At 39.0% G+C, this 16,637-nt stretch overlaps 2 protein-coding genes across 7 annotated transcripts in view; one reads left to right on the top strand and one right to left on the bottom strand.

The window, feature by feature from the left end:
* LOC137992289 (sodium/calcium exchanger 2-like) overlaps positions 1–3,528 on the top strand; it is a 37,157-nt gene extending 33,629 nt beyond the window's left edge. For 5 of the 6 annotated variants that reach the window (XM_068837553.1, XM_068837551.1, XM_068837550.1 and 2 more), the window contains one exon: positions 2,355–3,528. In XM_068837553.1, the coding sequence (XP_068693654.1) occupies positions 2,355–2,486 (132 nt within the window). In that variant the 3' untranslated portion in view covers positions 2,487–3,528. The remainder of the gene's footprint in view (positions 1–2,354) is intronic. The other variant, XM_068837549.1, reaches the window with a different exon arrangement.
* Positions 3,529–6,107: 2,579 nt separating this feature from the next.
* The window catches only part of LOC137992291 (protein AF-9-like), a 10,685-nt gene continuing 155 nt past the window's right edge, over positions 6,108–16,637 (bottom strand). The window contains exons 1-4 of the mRNA XM_068837557.1: positions 16,442–16,637; positions 14,333–14,597; positions 11,812–12,762; positions 6,108–10,358 (exon numbers count right to left, since the gene is read on the bottom strand). The exon at positions 16,442–16,637 is cut by the window's right edge and continues 155 nt beyond it. Of these exons, the coding sequence (XP_068693658.1) occupies positions 10,115–10,358; positions 11,812–12,762; positions 14,333–14,597; positions 16,442–16,631 (1,650 nt within the window). The 5' untranslated portion in view covers positions 16,632–16,637 and the 3' untranslated portion in view covers positions 6,108–10,114. The remainder of the gene's footprint in view (positions 10,359–11,811; positions 12,763–14,332; positions 14,598–16,441) is intronic.

The raw sequence follows: 16,637 nt of genomic DNA, 5'->3' as shown, positions 1-16,637 counted from the left end.
TTGAGAGCCAAATAAATCAGGTCTCCTGGAATTTACAATAATAATTGCACCATACTACGATGCTTGGATGCTTACATGTATGTAAGCAAATTCCATAGACCAATTGAAATACCAATATTTTGAAACCTCACAGATTGGAGTGTGTCATAGTCAAAAATGGCCAAACAGTTACGTAAACCTGGGAGATTTGTCCATGTTCGACCCTAATTAGATGCACATGGGTGTCAATAAGCGTCACAAACTGTCCTTTTTCTCTTCTTGCCAACTTCAACATCACTCATGTCTCAGAATACAGACAATTTCCGTCACAAAGTGTCCCCCAAATGCTGCTTTTAAGTACAGATTAACTGCTGCATTCACCCAAAGCTAAATATAACGCTAACCTTTACTCTTACCTTATTGTTGAAAATAGGTAGTTAACCAACTGCCTCGCTTAAGTGGAAGGTGGGTGCCTGGGATACCCAGGTCTTTCACTGTGGCCAGCCAGCCCCTAGATAGAATACTGCCCCCATGGCTGGCAAATCCCCACAATCCAGCCCTATCATGAGCCTCCATTCCAAGCCGAAGGGACTCTCTGAGCTGATGCAAGCCAGATCGGAGAGGGAAAGATGGGTTCAGGGCTGGGGGAAGCCTTGGCTCCAAACTACCAAAGTCTCGAGGCACCCTACAAAAACAACTAAGAAAAGAGAAAGATACACAAAAAATACCTGTCAAGTGAGAAGGTTTGCTACCCCCACAATAGTACTGACGGGATTGTGAATATAGCTCTGATATGCATTGCTGGACCATCTGCCAAGCGTCTTGATGAGGTGGTCTGGTAAGCCCTAAGAGGCTGCTGAAGTAGCTGCGCCAATGCGGAAGCTATGACCGGTGTAGCAACCAGGGGCCCCAGCAGTGGAGAGGATAGATTGAATACTGGATGTCATCCATGGGCGATGCAGGGGGGTGCCATGAGAGAGAAGGAAGAGTGGGCCAGGAGTTTAGCCACGGACATGTAGATACTGGGTAAGGGTGCATATAGGGCACAGATCACGTTTCCCAGCACCAATGTTGATATGGCAGCCTTGGCGAAAGGGGTCTGTCTTAGAGCACTTAATATGAATCCTGAAGCTGCCTGGATTTACTAGGGAACCTGCGTGGAAACATCACTGACAGCAAGGTGGATATTGGGATTGAAGGGGGAGTTGGCAGTGAACTCCAGCACCTAAGAAACCAAAAAACCTGAGACAGTGGGCAGCTTGAAGCATTGTATGGTTGTAGTCAGAGGAGTTCAAGGACTGGAAAAAATGTGCATCATCTCGATGGTGATGGGTTGGCGCTGTCGCCTATTTGAGCCTTGGTGGCATTTGATACCCCGCAACACATGCTGTAACCAAAGGCAACCAACCAGCAGAGAAGGCAGACCCTACTCGATGTGAAGGGTCTGGATTGCTGAAAGGTAAACCTTAATGGACGAATGGTGGAGAGTATTAGCAAGATGACAGCAGAAACGGATGAGCACATCTTCACTGGCTGGTCTTGAAAGAGATAGGCTATTGTTCTGTGCACAGAAATCCGAGAAGCGGCGTTGGGCAGAAGCATAACCTTTCCTGGTAGAAGGGGCAAGACTCTGAGTCAAGTAGAAATGGCATTTATCTGACAGGGAAGTTGTAAAGTCCAAGAGGAGCTGCTGTGGAATCCAGGTCGGAATGGAGTCTGTGTGAGGGGCTGGCCGGCGAAAACGCTGAAACTGAAAACGAGACAGGGAGTCAGCGATTGGGTTGGACTTCCCTTTAACTGGGGAGGCAGAGAAAGAGAAGGAGTGATGAGCTGCCAGCAGGGACAGATAGCGAACCAAGGACACGATGTTAGGGACTCTTGAAGTACCAGACAGCAGAATTTGCACCACTGAGCGGTTATTTGATTGAAAGTTGACCTGTTTGGAGGCCCATAGGGGACCCCAGAGATAAGCTGCCACAACGATAGGGAAAAGTTCCTTGTACTCTATAGACTCAGAGACCTGTGTTGGAGCCATGCACCTGAAAACCAGTCATCCTGGAAGACATCTGAAGAAACCTTGAAGTTGGGGAGTGGAGCCCACTGGGGGTACTGGAGGAAGCTGCAACCATTCCATTCTTAAGTGACACTTCGTCTTGGATGTCAAAATTGGGCGTGCATCTTATTAGGGTCAAATCTGGACATAAGTGAAGGTTTCTTAGTTAATAAAACGTATCTGCAGGAAAGCATAATCACTTCACACCATCTAGAAGGTTATTATGGTAAAAATGTGTCCGAAGTTCTTTAAAATAATAATTTTATGTCCACTGTTCATCGATTCTAATATTTATTTATGTTTTATTGGTTTAAATTTGTAGATTATCAAGGGTGAGCTTGGTGGGTCCACAACATCCAAATATCTCACAGGTGCCTTCTTGGTCATGCTTTGGTGCATCAACATTGTGTTGTCGAGCTTAATGGCGTATGGACTTTTGCCAATGAACTTTTGACCAAGAGCAATTAAACACATCTTACTGGATGTCTTGACTGCTAATATTGAAAACATTATTTAAAACTCAAGGAAAGTTTTAAGATTTATTTGTATTTTAGCAATATTTTAATGTACAGTCAAAGAAATGTTTTACTAAAATTAAGAGTTGTGTATAATATAGACAGTGCATCGACCCAGAATGTTTGTTAAATAATATCAGGTGAGAGCAGTTTTCAAGCGACTGTTGTAAAATGTATCCAAAAAAAGTTTTGTACAGTACTTTGGCTGATCATAATATTACGTATTACATAGCAGATGTGGACAATTGCAATGCAAAGCAAATTCTACCAGTTGTCACCGAGCACTGTCTGTGATAACAAATTCAAGCCAACCATGCATTAACAAGCGCGTCAGTCAACACAGTGGTTGACACATCACTGACACGCAGGACAAAAGTAAAAAGTGAAAACATAAGACACATAGTTATCTGAATAATCATTATTGCAAGCAACACGTCAAAGCGTCGGTGGGTGCATTTGATTTGCTCTCATTACCAAGCGCCACAAAATGTGTTTGGCAAGTCATGGTTGGGCTGGGCCAGGCTTTTGTCTATAGTTTTCTGAGAATATGCCAAACCAAAATTTTTTGTGAAAATTACTAATCTAAAATTACTTAATTTTCACACAAATTGCACTACTTTCTTAGTTTTCTGAGAATATGCTAAACCAAAATTTTTTGTGAAAATTACTAATCTAAAATTACTTAATTTTCACACAAATTGCACTACTTTCTTGGTTCACCTTGTTGTCAATGCACTACAGTTATTGTACATAATTTATTGTCAAGCTGCACATATAGTTAGAAACCCAACTGAAGATGTTTTTAATTTATTGAGCGTGGTTAAGTTATTTAAGAGAGGAGTTAAATTTCTGTGAAAACAGATTTTCTCAATGCTATTTATTTCAAAGTATGTTTGATGTACCAAGCTCCAACAGGTGTGGAAATATGGCCCTGTTCTAAGTTGGACTCAACTACAATTTTGTTAATAAACTCACTTCATTGATGGTCAAAGTCATTTATTATCTCTGTTCCTCAGGGGGAGCTTGTTTTTAATAAACATTTTATGATCTCTTGTGGTACAATGCTCTGATTGGCCATTTTAGGAGGGCAGCTCTCGTGTTCATTTGAGATAAGATCTGAACTAGTCTTGTTTTCACAGGCTTTACTTCAATGGCTGGCATATTTATTATTTTTTCCTATTCAATTTTTTTGCCCTTCTTGGCAACTGGGGTCTAAAATTGGATGCAAAAAAATGCAGAGGGTAACTGTGCTTAAACTTGGTAACTAAAGTAAGAGGTGTAGAGCCTTGAAAAGGGGTTAAGATGGAGAACCCCGAGGATGTTCTGTTGTATTTCATCTACTGTCTCACTGGTTAAAACTCGATCACAGGGATCAGGCAAGAAAAAAATTTTCCATTTCCTCTACAAAATAATTTTTTCTTAATAGTTCAGTGGCTTCCATGACTATAGGAAATCGTATGAATGCAAGTGCATTTTGTGATTTATTCAGTGGTGCAAGTGAGGTTTTTAAGTACGGTACCTACTAATTCAAAGGTATTTTTTCCCGTTTTATGATTATGCGGGAAAAGCAGATCTTGACAAGTGGTATTGAAATCCAAAAATAAAATTGGCGGTAACCACACATTTTTTACAGATATTAATTAAAAAGCTTTAAAATACAAAGCAATGTACGTATGGGGTTCTTTTACAATTCTGCTTTCTCTGCACAGTTTTTAACTGCACAAAAAATATCCCTGTATTGGTAAGCACCACCAATAGGAAACCTGAGTAGTAAATACTCAGGATTATTTTGATATGCGTAGAACGTATGCGCAGCAACAATAGTAGGCACCATCCTTAAAGTTTTCAAATCAAACTATGGTTCGTGCAATTTGAGAACTCTCAAAATAATTATTACGATTGACAGTAAATCATGAAATGTAGAAGCAAATTCATACAAATTGTACACTCAACAAAATTTCTCCATCGCAGTTTCTACAGCAGTTTTTGTATTGCACTCAATAACCACTGTTGCCATTCTATGATGTATTTATGCTTTCATGATCCAGTCTCTTAAGGATGGTGCTTAGGTGTTTTTGCACCGTTTACTGAATATGCGGGAAAAGCAGATCTTAACAAGACTAGTGTTATTGAAATCCAAAAAGAAAATTGGGGGTAACCACACATTTTTCGAAGATAATTAACCAACAATATTTGTAAAAAGCTTTAAAATACAAAGCAATGTAGGGCATTATTTTCCTAATTGAAGCTTTATCATCTCTGGAAAATGCATGGTTACCCCCAATTTTCAATTTCCAAAGTTCTGCTTTCTCCACAGTTTTGAACCGTGCAAAAATGTCTCTATAATGGTAAGCACCACCAATAGGAAATCCGAGTATCTCGAGATGCGCAGAATGTATCTGCGATAACAATATTATTATAGTAGGCACCATCCTTAAGAAAGTTTAGCAAATCGCATGTTTTGTGATTTATTGGCACCAGTGATATTTTCAAAGTTCACAAACTGCAGTTTGTGCAATTTGAGACCTTTCAAAACAGCATGAGTGACAATCACTAGACACACTAGCAAGTTCGTATGATTTTTATATCCTCAACAAAATGACTCCATCGCAGCCTGTGTTTCCAAAACAAATTCCGCATTGCACCGCTATAACCTATTTTTGCATTCATGAAATGTGATATTCTATTGAGTATCTTAGTAATAAAAACTATAGCAAGGATGTGGGTTTGACTCGTGTGTTTTCTAAGTATGTCTGATTTGTTACTGATCTCCTCCCAAATAGTGGCCTGACAGTGTAGTGTCACTACCGGGATGTGTGCACACTTTCATATAGCAATTATAATGTAGAAAATACTAGGCTTTTAAATTGTAGTATGGGATATTTAAGGGTGAACGTGGCTTTTTTTCTCAACCACAAGACTGTACATTCAAGGTAATGCACTGCACAGAGAAATAGCCTTGAAAAGGAAAACACACCTCATTCATTGTCCACTGGGCCTGGTTTAGTGACTTAGCCGTCACATGTGTTCTATAGCTCAGACAGTGTAAGCGCATTAGAGCATAATGCCTGCGTAGCAAGTGTTTCCATTGGGTTTGTGAGAACTTTTGACCAAGCAAAAAATGAAGAGGGGGGAGCGGGAGAGGAGGGAAGTTCAGATGATTTTTATATACTCAACAAAATGACTCCACCGCAGCCAAAACAAATTCTGCATTGCACTCCCTCCTCTCTTCATTTTTCCTCTCGCCTCATTTTTTGCTTGGTCAAAACATCGAAAAAGCCTGTTTCTCAATATTTCTCTTCTGTGCCCCATGGAAACACGTGCTACGCAGGCTGTAGAGCATAATCATAATGATTATCTGAAGGTAGAGGGAACACATGGATTTTATGGCAAGCACCCCAAAGTTACCATTGGGAAAAAAAACAACTTCAACAATTAGCTTTCATTGTCAGTGTTTTGTCAACCCCCTGTCATTGGAATTTTTTCTCTGAAAATTACAACCGTATGCTATAAGTTTTAAGTGCCACTGCTCTACAAAAGCATTAATGCAAACAATTTTCAGTTTGTAATAATTTAATATATTTTTTATTTAAAATATGAAATACAAGAACTGCATTTAGGACCTATAAATCAATATGAAATGTGCTGTTGTAAAAAATAACTTAGATTGGAGACAAACAACTTGATCAACAAGTGCTCACAGTGTGGAGCCTTGATTACTCGAAACACTTAAGAATTGTCGCATATCACCTGTTTTCATTTTTTTTTATTCCCTTACTAGAAAACCTTGCCATTTGAAAACGGAAGTACTCATTAATAGCACTTTGAACAGCAAAAATGCTACCAGTATGACAAGACTGCCGTAATATGAGCATAGTCTGTGTTGCTGGCAATTTTGGAGCACATCTCTTGCCATTTGTAACAAATTTACTGCTTGCTCAGTGCTTCAAAACTGCCTGCAACACCAGCTAGAAAATGGTTTACGGATGAAAATAGAAATCCCACTTTTTTTCTTTACTTAAGAAAGTTACTAGATTGTTTAATCTTGACTGATCTTTTCTCACTTCAGAATGCACCTTATCCTTTTATAAAAGCGAGGCTAAGGGCGCTTTCCTTTTGTCAGTACTGGCTGGCCAGACCAGTCAGTTTTCTAGGAAAATGCAACAGTTTGAAGGAACACTTGCATGATAATACCTCACATTGTATAAGTATATACTTGTCATCCTCGAAATGTGTTACTTTGAAGGCGTTGTATAGTTAATCCTTCGAAATGCCTGGTCTGGCCGGTCAGTTCTGTCAAATGGAAAGTGTCCTAAGACAAAATCATGAACCGACTTGGACTGGCTTGAAAAATGGGTCATAACCTCAAAATTGACAAAAAGAAGAAGCCCATGTACAACTGTCACTTTTTACTTTGTACCGTTATCTAGGGAAGTCAAAGAGCACATAAAATGATCTGTCTGCACAGACAGGTTGCAAGTTGTTTGCAAATTATAACAAGGCAATCTTGGTGTTTGCTTTTTGATAAGCACTGTAGCCCTTACTTTTGCATAGTACATTTAAAAGTATATTAATCGCCATTGCAAAAGCTACAAAATTTCTCCACAGTCCTTCAAAAACCAGATGTAAATCATTACCAGGAAATGAAACCTTTTACCCTTGATGAAAGCTTTATAACAGATAGTAGAAGAAAGTAGCTATGAATGTACATGATAAAGTTTTAAAGATTGAAATAAATATCCAGCTATGTTTTCAATAAAATTATTTCAAAGTAGACACAACAATGGCTGTGATGGTGAACACAATAATATTATTATTTTAGCAAGATAGCATTATTATGCACCGTAAGAATGATGTGACAGGCATTTTCCTGATGGAAGACCAATCTACCATTCCAGCTTTGGACGTTTTTCATAACCAGTCTCCCTCCACTATGAATTAATATTATAATCATTATATGCAAATATATCCAAAAGTACAGTAACATTTTAGGCTGACACTCTGCCTTATTAACATGGATACTATTAGGGAAATAACCAACCATTAACAGTTTGGGCATATTTATAATAATTTAATATCAGTCATGAAAAATAAATAAATGTTAACACAAGCATTCCATACTATTTACAAATATATTTTGTTGATTATTCATGAAATGATAAGTTAATAAATTATTTTATACAGCATATCCTTCCAGTCAATAATAATAATAATATATTATTATTATCTTTGCCACGTAATTGCATTAACATGAAGATGCACCATAAAAGGAGTTGCCTCAAGCTCTGCTTTTGTTCAAATCTATTCAAGTGTGCCTGATAATCCAAGATGGCGAGATGAAACCCTTAAAAGATATTTCCAGGGCAAAAAAGTGACTAGGGATTTTGAAACAAGATTGACAGATAACATCTTACAATGTACTACAGACACATTGCCATTAGGGGCTTTAATATCGCACAAATTATCACAGAGCTCTGAATGTGTCCACAGTTGATTGACAAGTTATCTGCTTGTGCATAAGGTAACAGGCCTTTTATGGTGCATCTCCATGTTTCAAACAGAAACCAAATCCACCACACCCCCCCCCCCCCCCCCACCCACCACAGTTCTCCATGACGACAGTTAATGAACCCAGGAAAAATCTAACAAAAAAAAGTGGATAGGTACTCCAGTAATGACATCCTATAGGCGATCTCACATTGATGTAGTTTGCTGAACTGATTGATGGCATCAAAAATGAAACCAACTAAACTTCACAGATTACACAAATAAAGTAAAACAGTCAAACCACCCAAAGATAAAAAAGGCTACAAACATAGATTTGACCATGGAGAAGTCTCTGTGAGTGACCATGATAATAATATTGTAATTTGTTGTAAGAGAAAATGTATGCAACTACGACAAAATGAAAGTCGTTTTTCTACAAAAATAGTACTTTTCTTTAATCCTTCCCCCAACCATTTCAAGTTCTTTAGAAAATTAAATACCAGGTGCATCGTTATGACTCTGCTCATACTTGTTCTGTTTTTCCTAAAAATGTATTCCACAAATGGAGTGGCTCTTGCCGAGGCAACCCAAAAAAGAAAGCTCAGAATATAGTCTTAGCCCAACGTTTCAGGTAGTGCTGGTTTAATTTTGGTACCAACATACCCTAAAAAATCTAAAGTACACATCTTCTAAATAAACCACAATCCGCTTAATACGCTATCGATCAAGAGTACACTACATACATACATACTTAATTGACCACTCCCCATAGGGGCTTTTCACGGAGAATGAACACAATCATGACAGAACAGAACATTCAACAACAACTGTTAAGAATCCCAACTGGCTGGAGGCACTACTACAGTCATGTCTTAAAATGGCCTAGATAGGAAAGATAAGAATTTCGTCATAGTAGCACTTTTAATAAATACATTTCTATTGCTTCCAAAAACAGAACAAGTGTAATAAGAAAATAGTTATGGTACCCAAGATTTATTTATTCTTTGGATTTCTAATCCAACATAATTCCAAAAGAATGCAATAAAAGATTATTCTAGACATTCTCAGATTGCATACATGTACGAAAAGAGATCAGTTTGAATCGCGATTTTCCTGCAGTGGTCAAAAGCCCCCAGTGGCACAGATACCATGACAGGGAGTGGTGGTGGGTAAGTGGAAATTACATGTTTTGCTTTCCTAAATGAAGACCATTTGACAATGATCAGGCAATTTGGCATCTTGTTTTGCTCATTAAAAACGGTGCATGCAAGCATGAATGTGTCAAACTTTTAAAGAATAATTATGTGTGCACTCATGAGAGTTGTCACATGATCTACAATCATGGCATGGAAAATTTGACAGAGGCGTAAGATCTAATTTAGGAAACTTGAAGCCTGTCTTAGCCTGAAGCATAGTTCAAGGCCATTTTCAGTATGTTTACCATGTTTGAAACAAGCAGTGGGTAAGGAACAAAATAAATGCCTTCAGAAAGGACTTTGAGCATTTAGCATTATTTCTTGCCATTTCTAAAGTGCTTCCATTTTCAAAGAGACATAATTAAATGTCTTATTTGAGGGCCAAATTTGAAATTACTCAAAGCCTTTTCTCCAATCCTCCCCAAATTGTACCCTCTGACAAATGCTTAGAGATAAGAGGCTTGAGTTTCTTACATAAACCAAGCTAAATGATGATGATATTGTCAACATTGTTACTGTATACCCTAGTAGTTTCACGCATGGCTAACACAAAAACTGATCAACAGTCACACCCAGAGGAATGAATGTTACTGTTGAGACTGAAATGGCCTGCTCCAAGCTTCCAGCCAATTTTACCCCCAGCTGACAGCATTTTTATGAGTTGACATGCATCCCAAGAGAGGTCATGACAAGTTTTGCCACTACAAACTACCAGAAAATGAGTTTGTCTTTCTCTGCAACACCACTCTAATCAGTCTGGAGCTGTTTCACTTCTGCCATGAAGAGGGGCATACCTACATGTAGCTTAAAGCAATGGCAGAGTAGGTACACCAGATTGAGAGACCAAGCATTGTATTGCCCAGCTTGAGAAGTTCCTCTGTGGATTATCTGTTGACTGATTTTTCAATTTTCTTGATTGTTGATTTGTCTAACAGACACAAGTCAAAATCCAAAGTTGTTTCCGTGATCTTAAAGCGACCCTGAGAGGCTTCTACAATGTCAACAACTTTTTGAAGGACGTTTGAGTCTTTCAATGCTACAAGACGCTTGTACAGTTGAACAAGATCTGTTGTAGAACTGTGCTGTCCATTGCTGGCCTGTTTATTGTCTTTGGGTTTAATTTTGGGGCTAAAAAAGATTAAAATACACTTTTGTTAATTAACTCCAGCGTGGATCAAACTTACAAACTTACAAACTGTATTACCCAAAATAACTGCCAAAATAGCAACTAGCATCATTCTTCTTAGTTTAACTGACAGTTCCAGAATGAGTACTTGTATTAAGAATTAAAGTACTAATAAATATTAATTTTAAGTTTCCCTCCAAATCTTTTATCAGGGCTCGAAATTGTGACTCACTTTAACTCCAATGCGACCAAACATTTAGTGCTGGTGACTAGATTTTCAGAACTGGGCACCAGCTGGCGAATCACGTTTTGTGTGATAACCCAGGATAAACCGTAGACAACTTCTGTATTTGAATCTTTATAATAATGAAATCATTCGGAAATGGTAGCTAGAACACGACTCACCTTTCTTTTCCCACTAAAATAATGTCTAAATACTACAAGAAAATTGCTTTCACACACTGTTAATCAATAGCACAAAATGCACTTCGATACTTCGATCACCATGTTTACTAGGTGCCATGTTGTTTCAGCGGCTTCATGGGCACACTTAAACACCATATGTGCTTTTTGACAGTTACGTGAGTTTTTGCGGCCCAAAGACAAAGATTCAGCCAGAAGGTTAATTGAAAATTTAAATCCATCGTCAGTTGTGAATGCTGTAAACGTAGATTTAGCCAAACTGCCGAAGGACCAGCCTTGGGACTAGCCTGATATTGATAATATATTGAAAATGAACCTGGACATTGCATAATGAGTTTGAAATTTGTATGGAACCTTCAAAAAGCCACCTGTACCCTTAACGTAAAGTACGTGTAGGTTGGAAAGCAGACACCTGCAAAATTGACTACACAAGGTGATTAATAAATGGAGATAAATATCGGTAGAAAAGTACTTCAAGAAACCAAGTTCCTCCGATTCTAGAGGCTACTGAAACCATATGAGCCGCTTTTTTTAGTTTATCCCAGTTGGAGACTGGTAAACACGGACTTAAAACGTTCTGTGCTTTGCTCCATTTCAAATAGCCGAAAACAACACTGAATTTAGCGGTCTTCCTTGTGCTGTTTTTTCTTGCTATTTAAAAAATTATGACTTTCCTCGCATGCAAAGTAACATTTAAAATCCTGTTCCTATTTAAGTCAAAAAAGTTAATTTCAAGCCCTGTTTATAGTACTTGTCAATGGAGGCCGCTTCAGGGATGAATGGGTAAAACCTTTGGGCATTGTAGGACATTCATTGGACTTTTATCTTGTATCTTTAAAAACAACAATCCTACAATATATGCAACTATCTATGTTTCAAGGTGTAATGTGCTAGTGGGAAAGATGATTGCCTACAAGTACTTGTTCAGTTGCAGGCAAAAGGACAACTGAAGAATCAGGGCCACGAACCCACGACCTCCCTGACGCCAGTCTGATGCTTTACCCATTGAGCTACATAAGAGTAAATCTTTACCTTTCTTTTGCAGGTGGTGACTTGGTAGTAGGGCTTTTCAATCCATTTTTGCTTCCATTTTTGGCTGTGTCGGTTTTTTTAGTTGGCAAGCTGTTGCTTGGCTTCCCTTTGCAACCGTCTTTATTTTTTGATGAACTACTTGGAGAAACAACTGCAGGACCAGACAACTTCTGCGACACTGAAGTCTGCAATGAACTATGTTGAAATGGGGTGAAAATATCAACCTCATTGTCATCCTCATCGTCATCCTCATCTCCAATTTCTGCTAATAACATGTTTAATGCAGTGTTTTTACTCCCACTTGCATTCCCCGACAAACTTGATGCAGAAGTACTGCTTGACCAGCTGTCCCCAGAGCTTCGCCGAAAAGTGATCTTTTCTACTTTCTTCTCCTCATGTTTAGCGGGTTTTACGTCTTCCTTTGGAGATTTTAACTTAGATTTTTTCGATGATGACGATTCTTTGAGCTTTGAATTGTTCGATGTATTGCTATTTGTCCTCTGAACCTCTGATGTCTGTTTGCTTTTCTTTTTGGCACTGCCGCTGCTTTTTTTATTTAGAGATTTAATTTTTAACTTTATGTCCTTGACGTCCTCAAGTTTGCCCTTGTCATTGCTCCCTGGTGTAGGTAGCTCCAAAGGAATAAATCCAACAGGTTTGCTCGGCTTTGCAGTACTGTCTTCTATTTTCTTTTTCTTCTTCTTCACTGAATGTGATGATAGCAAATCATCACCACCTGATGTACTCGAAGATCTTTTTATTCCTGGTGTGACCGGTTCTTGTGTCTTAGCAGTCTTACTACCTATTACTCTATCATGCTTATTCTTTTTGTTTTTGTCACTTTCCCGAAGGAGTGTCGATGGTTGTGTATCCATAGAGGTATTTGCTCCTTTACCATTCCTTCTTTCTATGCTATGTTGGGATGCTATACTATTTCCAGGAGGAGATGTACTGGAAAAAAAACCAAAGATTTCAGACTACATACATGTAAAACTAACAAAGCACTACTGGCAGATCAGGAAAACAGACTTAACTGATTAGAGTGTAATGTGAAGTGATTAGAGCGTCGCATTAAAGTGCCCCTGTGACCAAAAAATTAATTGTTATCTTTCTTTGGATTTCAAAACTATGTTAATTAACTAAACACTATGTGACCAAACCTTTAGCCTTGATTTAAAAAAAATACACCTATTTATTTTAACTAGAATTTTCCTATTTAATGGTCTGCCATTACTAACTTTAAGTTCTAGAGAGAGCTGGACCAAGGAGAAAGTGACGTCAAAGGCTCACTACTTTAAGAATGCAATGCTTGTGTACGCCGCAAAATTAACATACAGCATGGGAGTTTTGCACATATAACAAGCTGCATTCACACACTGAAATTGAGGTCCAATTGGTCAGTTTTGAATGTAAGGAATGGTGGATGGTGAAATCCAAAACTTACACTCAAAGTAAACGGCCTTGTGTAGCAACTGATCCAAAGATTACTCGCCACTGGTTCGCAACCCTTGCAGGAAACAATGATATGTCCTTCTTTCTATTGTTTTAGCTATTGATTGGGGTCAGGGTTGCGAACCAATGGCGAGTAATCTTTGGATCAGCTGCTACATCAACCCAAAATTTCGCCAATCAAGTGACTTTATGATCACAGCGGCATCCTTAAAATGCCCAGCTGACAAACCCTGATGACTGCCTCTTTAAAATCTTCCTGAAACCTCTAGCAGGTGATCTGATTAAGTCACAGATGGTTCAACCTTAGAGCAAGTTCTCTGTTTCAGGGATAAGAAGTGATTGGGAAAAGGGAGATATCGTGCCTAGTCAAGTGAAGATGCACATAATAGCTTGTGATTCCCAATCATTCTGCAACCTTGAACAAAGAACTTACTAGCTACGACTTACGGCCTGTTCATATGGAGTTTGGAGACCCCAGGTAGGTGAGGTACCCCACCTTCCTGTAGTAAAAAAAGAGCGAGTCTTCACATGCAATATTAAAAGCCTTGGGGCGCTGGGGTGAGGTTTCTAAATGTTCAATCTAAAGATAAATACCTGAATGAACATCACCCCAGTCAGACGGGGTACCACATCTTCAGCATTCACATGGAGAAAACTCATCTTCGGAGATACAGGGGCAGATCGCGAGACAAGGGAAGTGTAGACAGGCAAAAGAAAATGGCGACGAAGAAAAGCATAGTATGGCGAGAAGAGGCTCTTCTCGCCATACTATGCTTTTCTTCGTCGCCATTTTCTTTCGCCCGTCTACACTTCCCTTGCCTCGCGATCTGCCCCTGTCTCTCTCCGAGGATGGAGAAAACTCACCCCACCTAAACCGGTTACCCGGACCGGATGACCAGGCAACCCACCTCGGTGAGATACCGCACCTCTCATGTGAACACGATCACGAAAATAATAGAGAGATTGGTTAACCGACTGAAGCGGGGTACCTAACCCACCCAGGGTCTCCCAACTCCATGATAGCAGGCCCTCAGAAAATCAGCAGTTTGAGTAATTTGTTTGCAGTAACCTGCTCAGTCCATTTGTCATAGCAAGGCCAGATACAATCCCTCCGCCTTTAACAAGTTTTCTTCTAAACTCGTCTGTAGGATTCTTGAAGGTCAAAGCCTCACTGCGGATGTTGTCAATGGGTGGAGCTCCATACACAGGTAGAAACAAGTCATAGTCAAATCTCAGCTTCCTTGGTTCTTCTTTGTTCTTAAAGTACACCTCAATTGGCAAGAAAAAGCTGCCATAACCAGCTTCAGCTACTTGATAAGGAGGATCTTTTAACACTGAAAAGTGATACATAAGTATTGTTGGTTAATAAAGTCAACTCTTGCATATAACACTGTAGGTGGGTTTATCAACTGGGATGATATTGTAAATCAAACAACATAAAGAAATTTGAAAGCTGGCATTTCAAGTGTTAGCCCTTAGTCAGAGTGTTCAATTCGCTCTGAGGACAGGCTAATGTTAAACTTTCTTTTCGGTGGTCAGTTTACTATACCAACCCAGCTGATAAACCCATTTCTGTGTGTCAATTCTCCCTAACACAGCACAGTGGCTATAGCATTTTTACAAGAATCATAGACCGTATTCATAAATGGCGGTCAAGAAATTATTCTTTTGTCTTTGTGCTAATCAACCTAACTAGCCTCAATTTGGAACAAAAATTCTTTTGAATTTTGCTCGCGTTTACAAGGCTAGTTAGGATGATTGGCATAAAGACAAAAGAATAATTACTTAGCCGCCATTTATGAATACGGTCTATTCCTAGCAAATTACAGGAAGCAGGTTGAGACGAAGTATGTCGCAGGTGTTGGCTTCAATATCAGGGAGGGAAAGGAAAATACTGTTGTTGTTTAATTAGCGACCAGTTGTCATTTCTCAGTTGAGAACAGTGCAGTCAATTCCTGGTCAAGGTCAAGTTGACATTAATTTAATCTTTCGACCAGGCTCCAGTTGCTTAAAAGGTGGATAACGCTATCCACCAGAGAAATCACTGTCCATTGCATAGCACTATTACTTATCCACTGGATAGTGGCTTATCTGGAGCATAGCACTATCCACCGTTTGAAGTGGGGCCTGGAAGGCCAATAAACTCTGCAAAATAACCATGAGCTAGAGGAATCAGCTGCTTGGGTAAATAGTAATGCACTCTTCTAGCTCATCTCTGATTCTGGTGTTTGCTGCGCTGATGCATACCACTTTCTGCGACAAGTACGAACACTGTCTTGTTTTCTGCTTATATGAACACTGTGCAAACCAAGCACAGTTGTAACACATTTGAAACTCATCAAAATAAAACATCTATACACGATGTGCTCCCTTTTTTTTTTTACTTGTATACTTGATGAAAGGCTTAGACACCCTTTACAGCCTAAGAAAAGTCTGACGTTTTCATTTGCAGTCAGGAAAAACCCTTCGCTACTCTTGCGAATCTCGAATAAAACCGTGCATAAAAGTCATTGATTCTCAATAAAAGGTATAAGCTGAGCTTATATTGTAAAGCGCGCTTCTAACCGTGACAATATAAGCTCACGATCCGACGAAGATAAATTCGATTCTTTTCCGAAAATGAATTTACACTTAATGATTACCAGATTGTTATTACAACATAAATACGACACAAAAATCGCTGCTGATCACTCACCTAGGCTTACAAACAAAAACTTATTCGATACTTTGTAAGATAAGGGTAGACAAGGGAGCAAACAACGGACACACAGTAGCGCGTTAATCGCAAACATTTCATAACGATATATATCACCTCCCAAAGAGTATCAGAGATTTAAATTAAACTATGAAACTGGCGGAAATTAATATTCGCGGTCAAATTGACAGATGAATTCAAATTTAAAGGCGAGGAAAAAACGTCGGTTAGGAAATATACATCTCAATTTTTTTTTGGAGCCCGTAACTTATACTTTAAAATTGGTCATTAACATAATAAACTTTGGTTATGACAATATGTGAACAACAAAGAAACCTACATCAAAACTGTTACACACACACACAAATGTACGTTTAAAAATCACGGTGTGAAGTGTCCACTGACAAAATCAAATTTTGTTTACGGATCTGGAATTTTTCTGAAAGGCCTTTGTCGCTCTCCCGCAAGAACTCTCCTCCTTACCTCTTTTTGGCTTTGCAAAACTCTCGTGCAAATGGAAGACAACCTTATCCACGAAATGGGAAATATCGCAGCTTTCGGGTCCTCGCACAAATACGACCCAATCGTGTGTGAATCCTTCTGGAGTCAATGTTTCTTTACACGAAGCCTTGTGCCCAAGTTCTATCTTCACTTCGACTTGGAGGCTTTCCATTTCCAC

This window comes from Montipora foliosa, chromosome 2 (genome assembly GCF_036669935.1).
Source record: "Montipora foliosa isolate CH-2021 chromosome 2, ASM3666993v2, whole genome shotgun sequence".
Classification (NCBI taxonomy): Eukaryota; Metazoa; Cnidaria; class Anthozoa; order Scleractinia; family Acroporidae; genus Montipora; species Montipora foliosa.
Note: the sequence above shows the minus strand (reverse complement) of the source record. Positions and strands in the feature narration are given on the sequence as shown.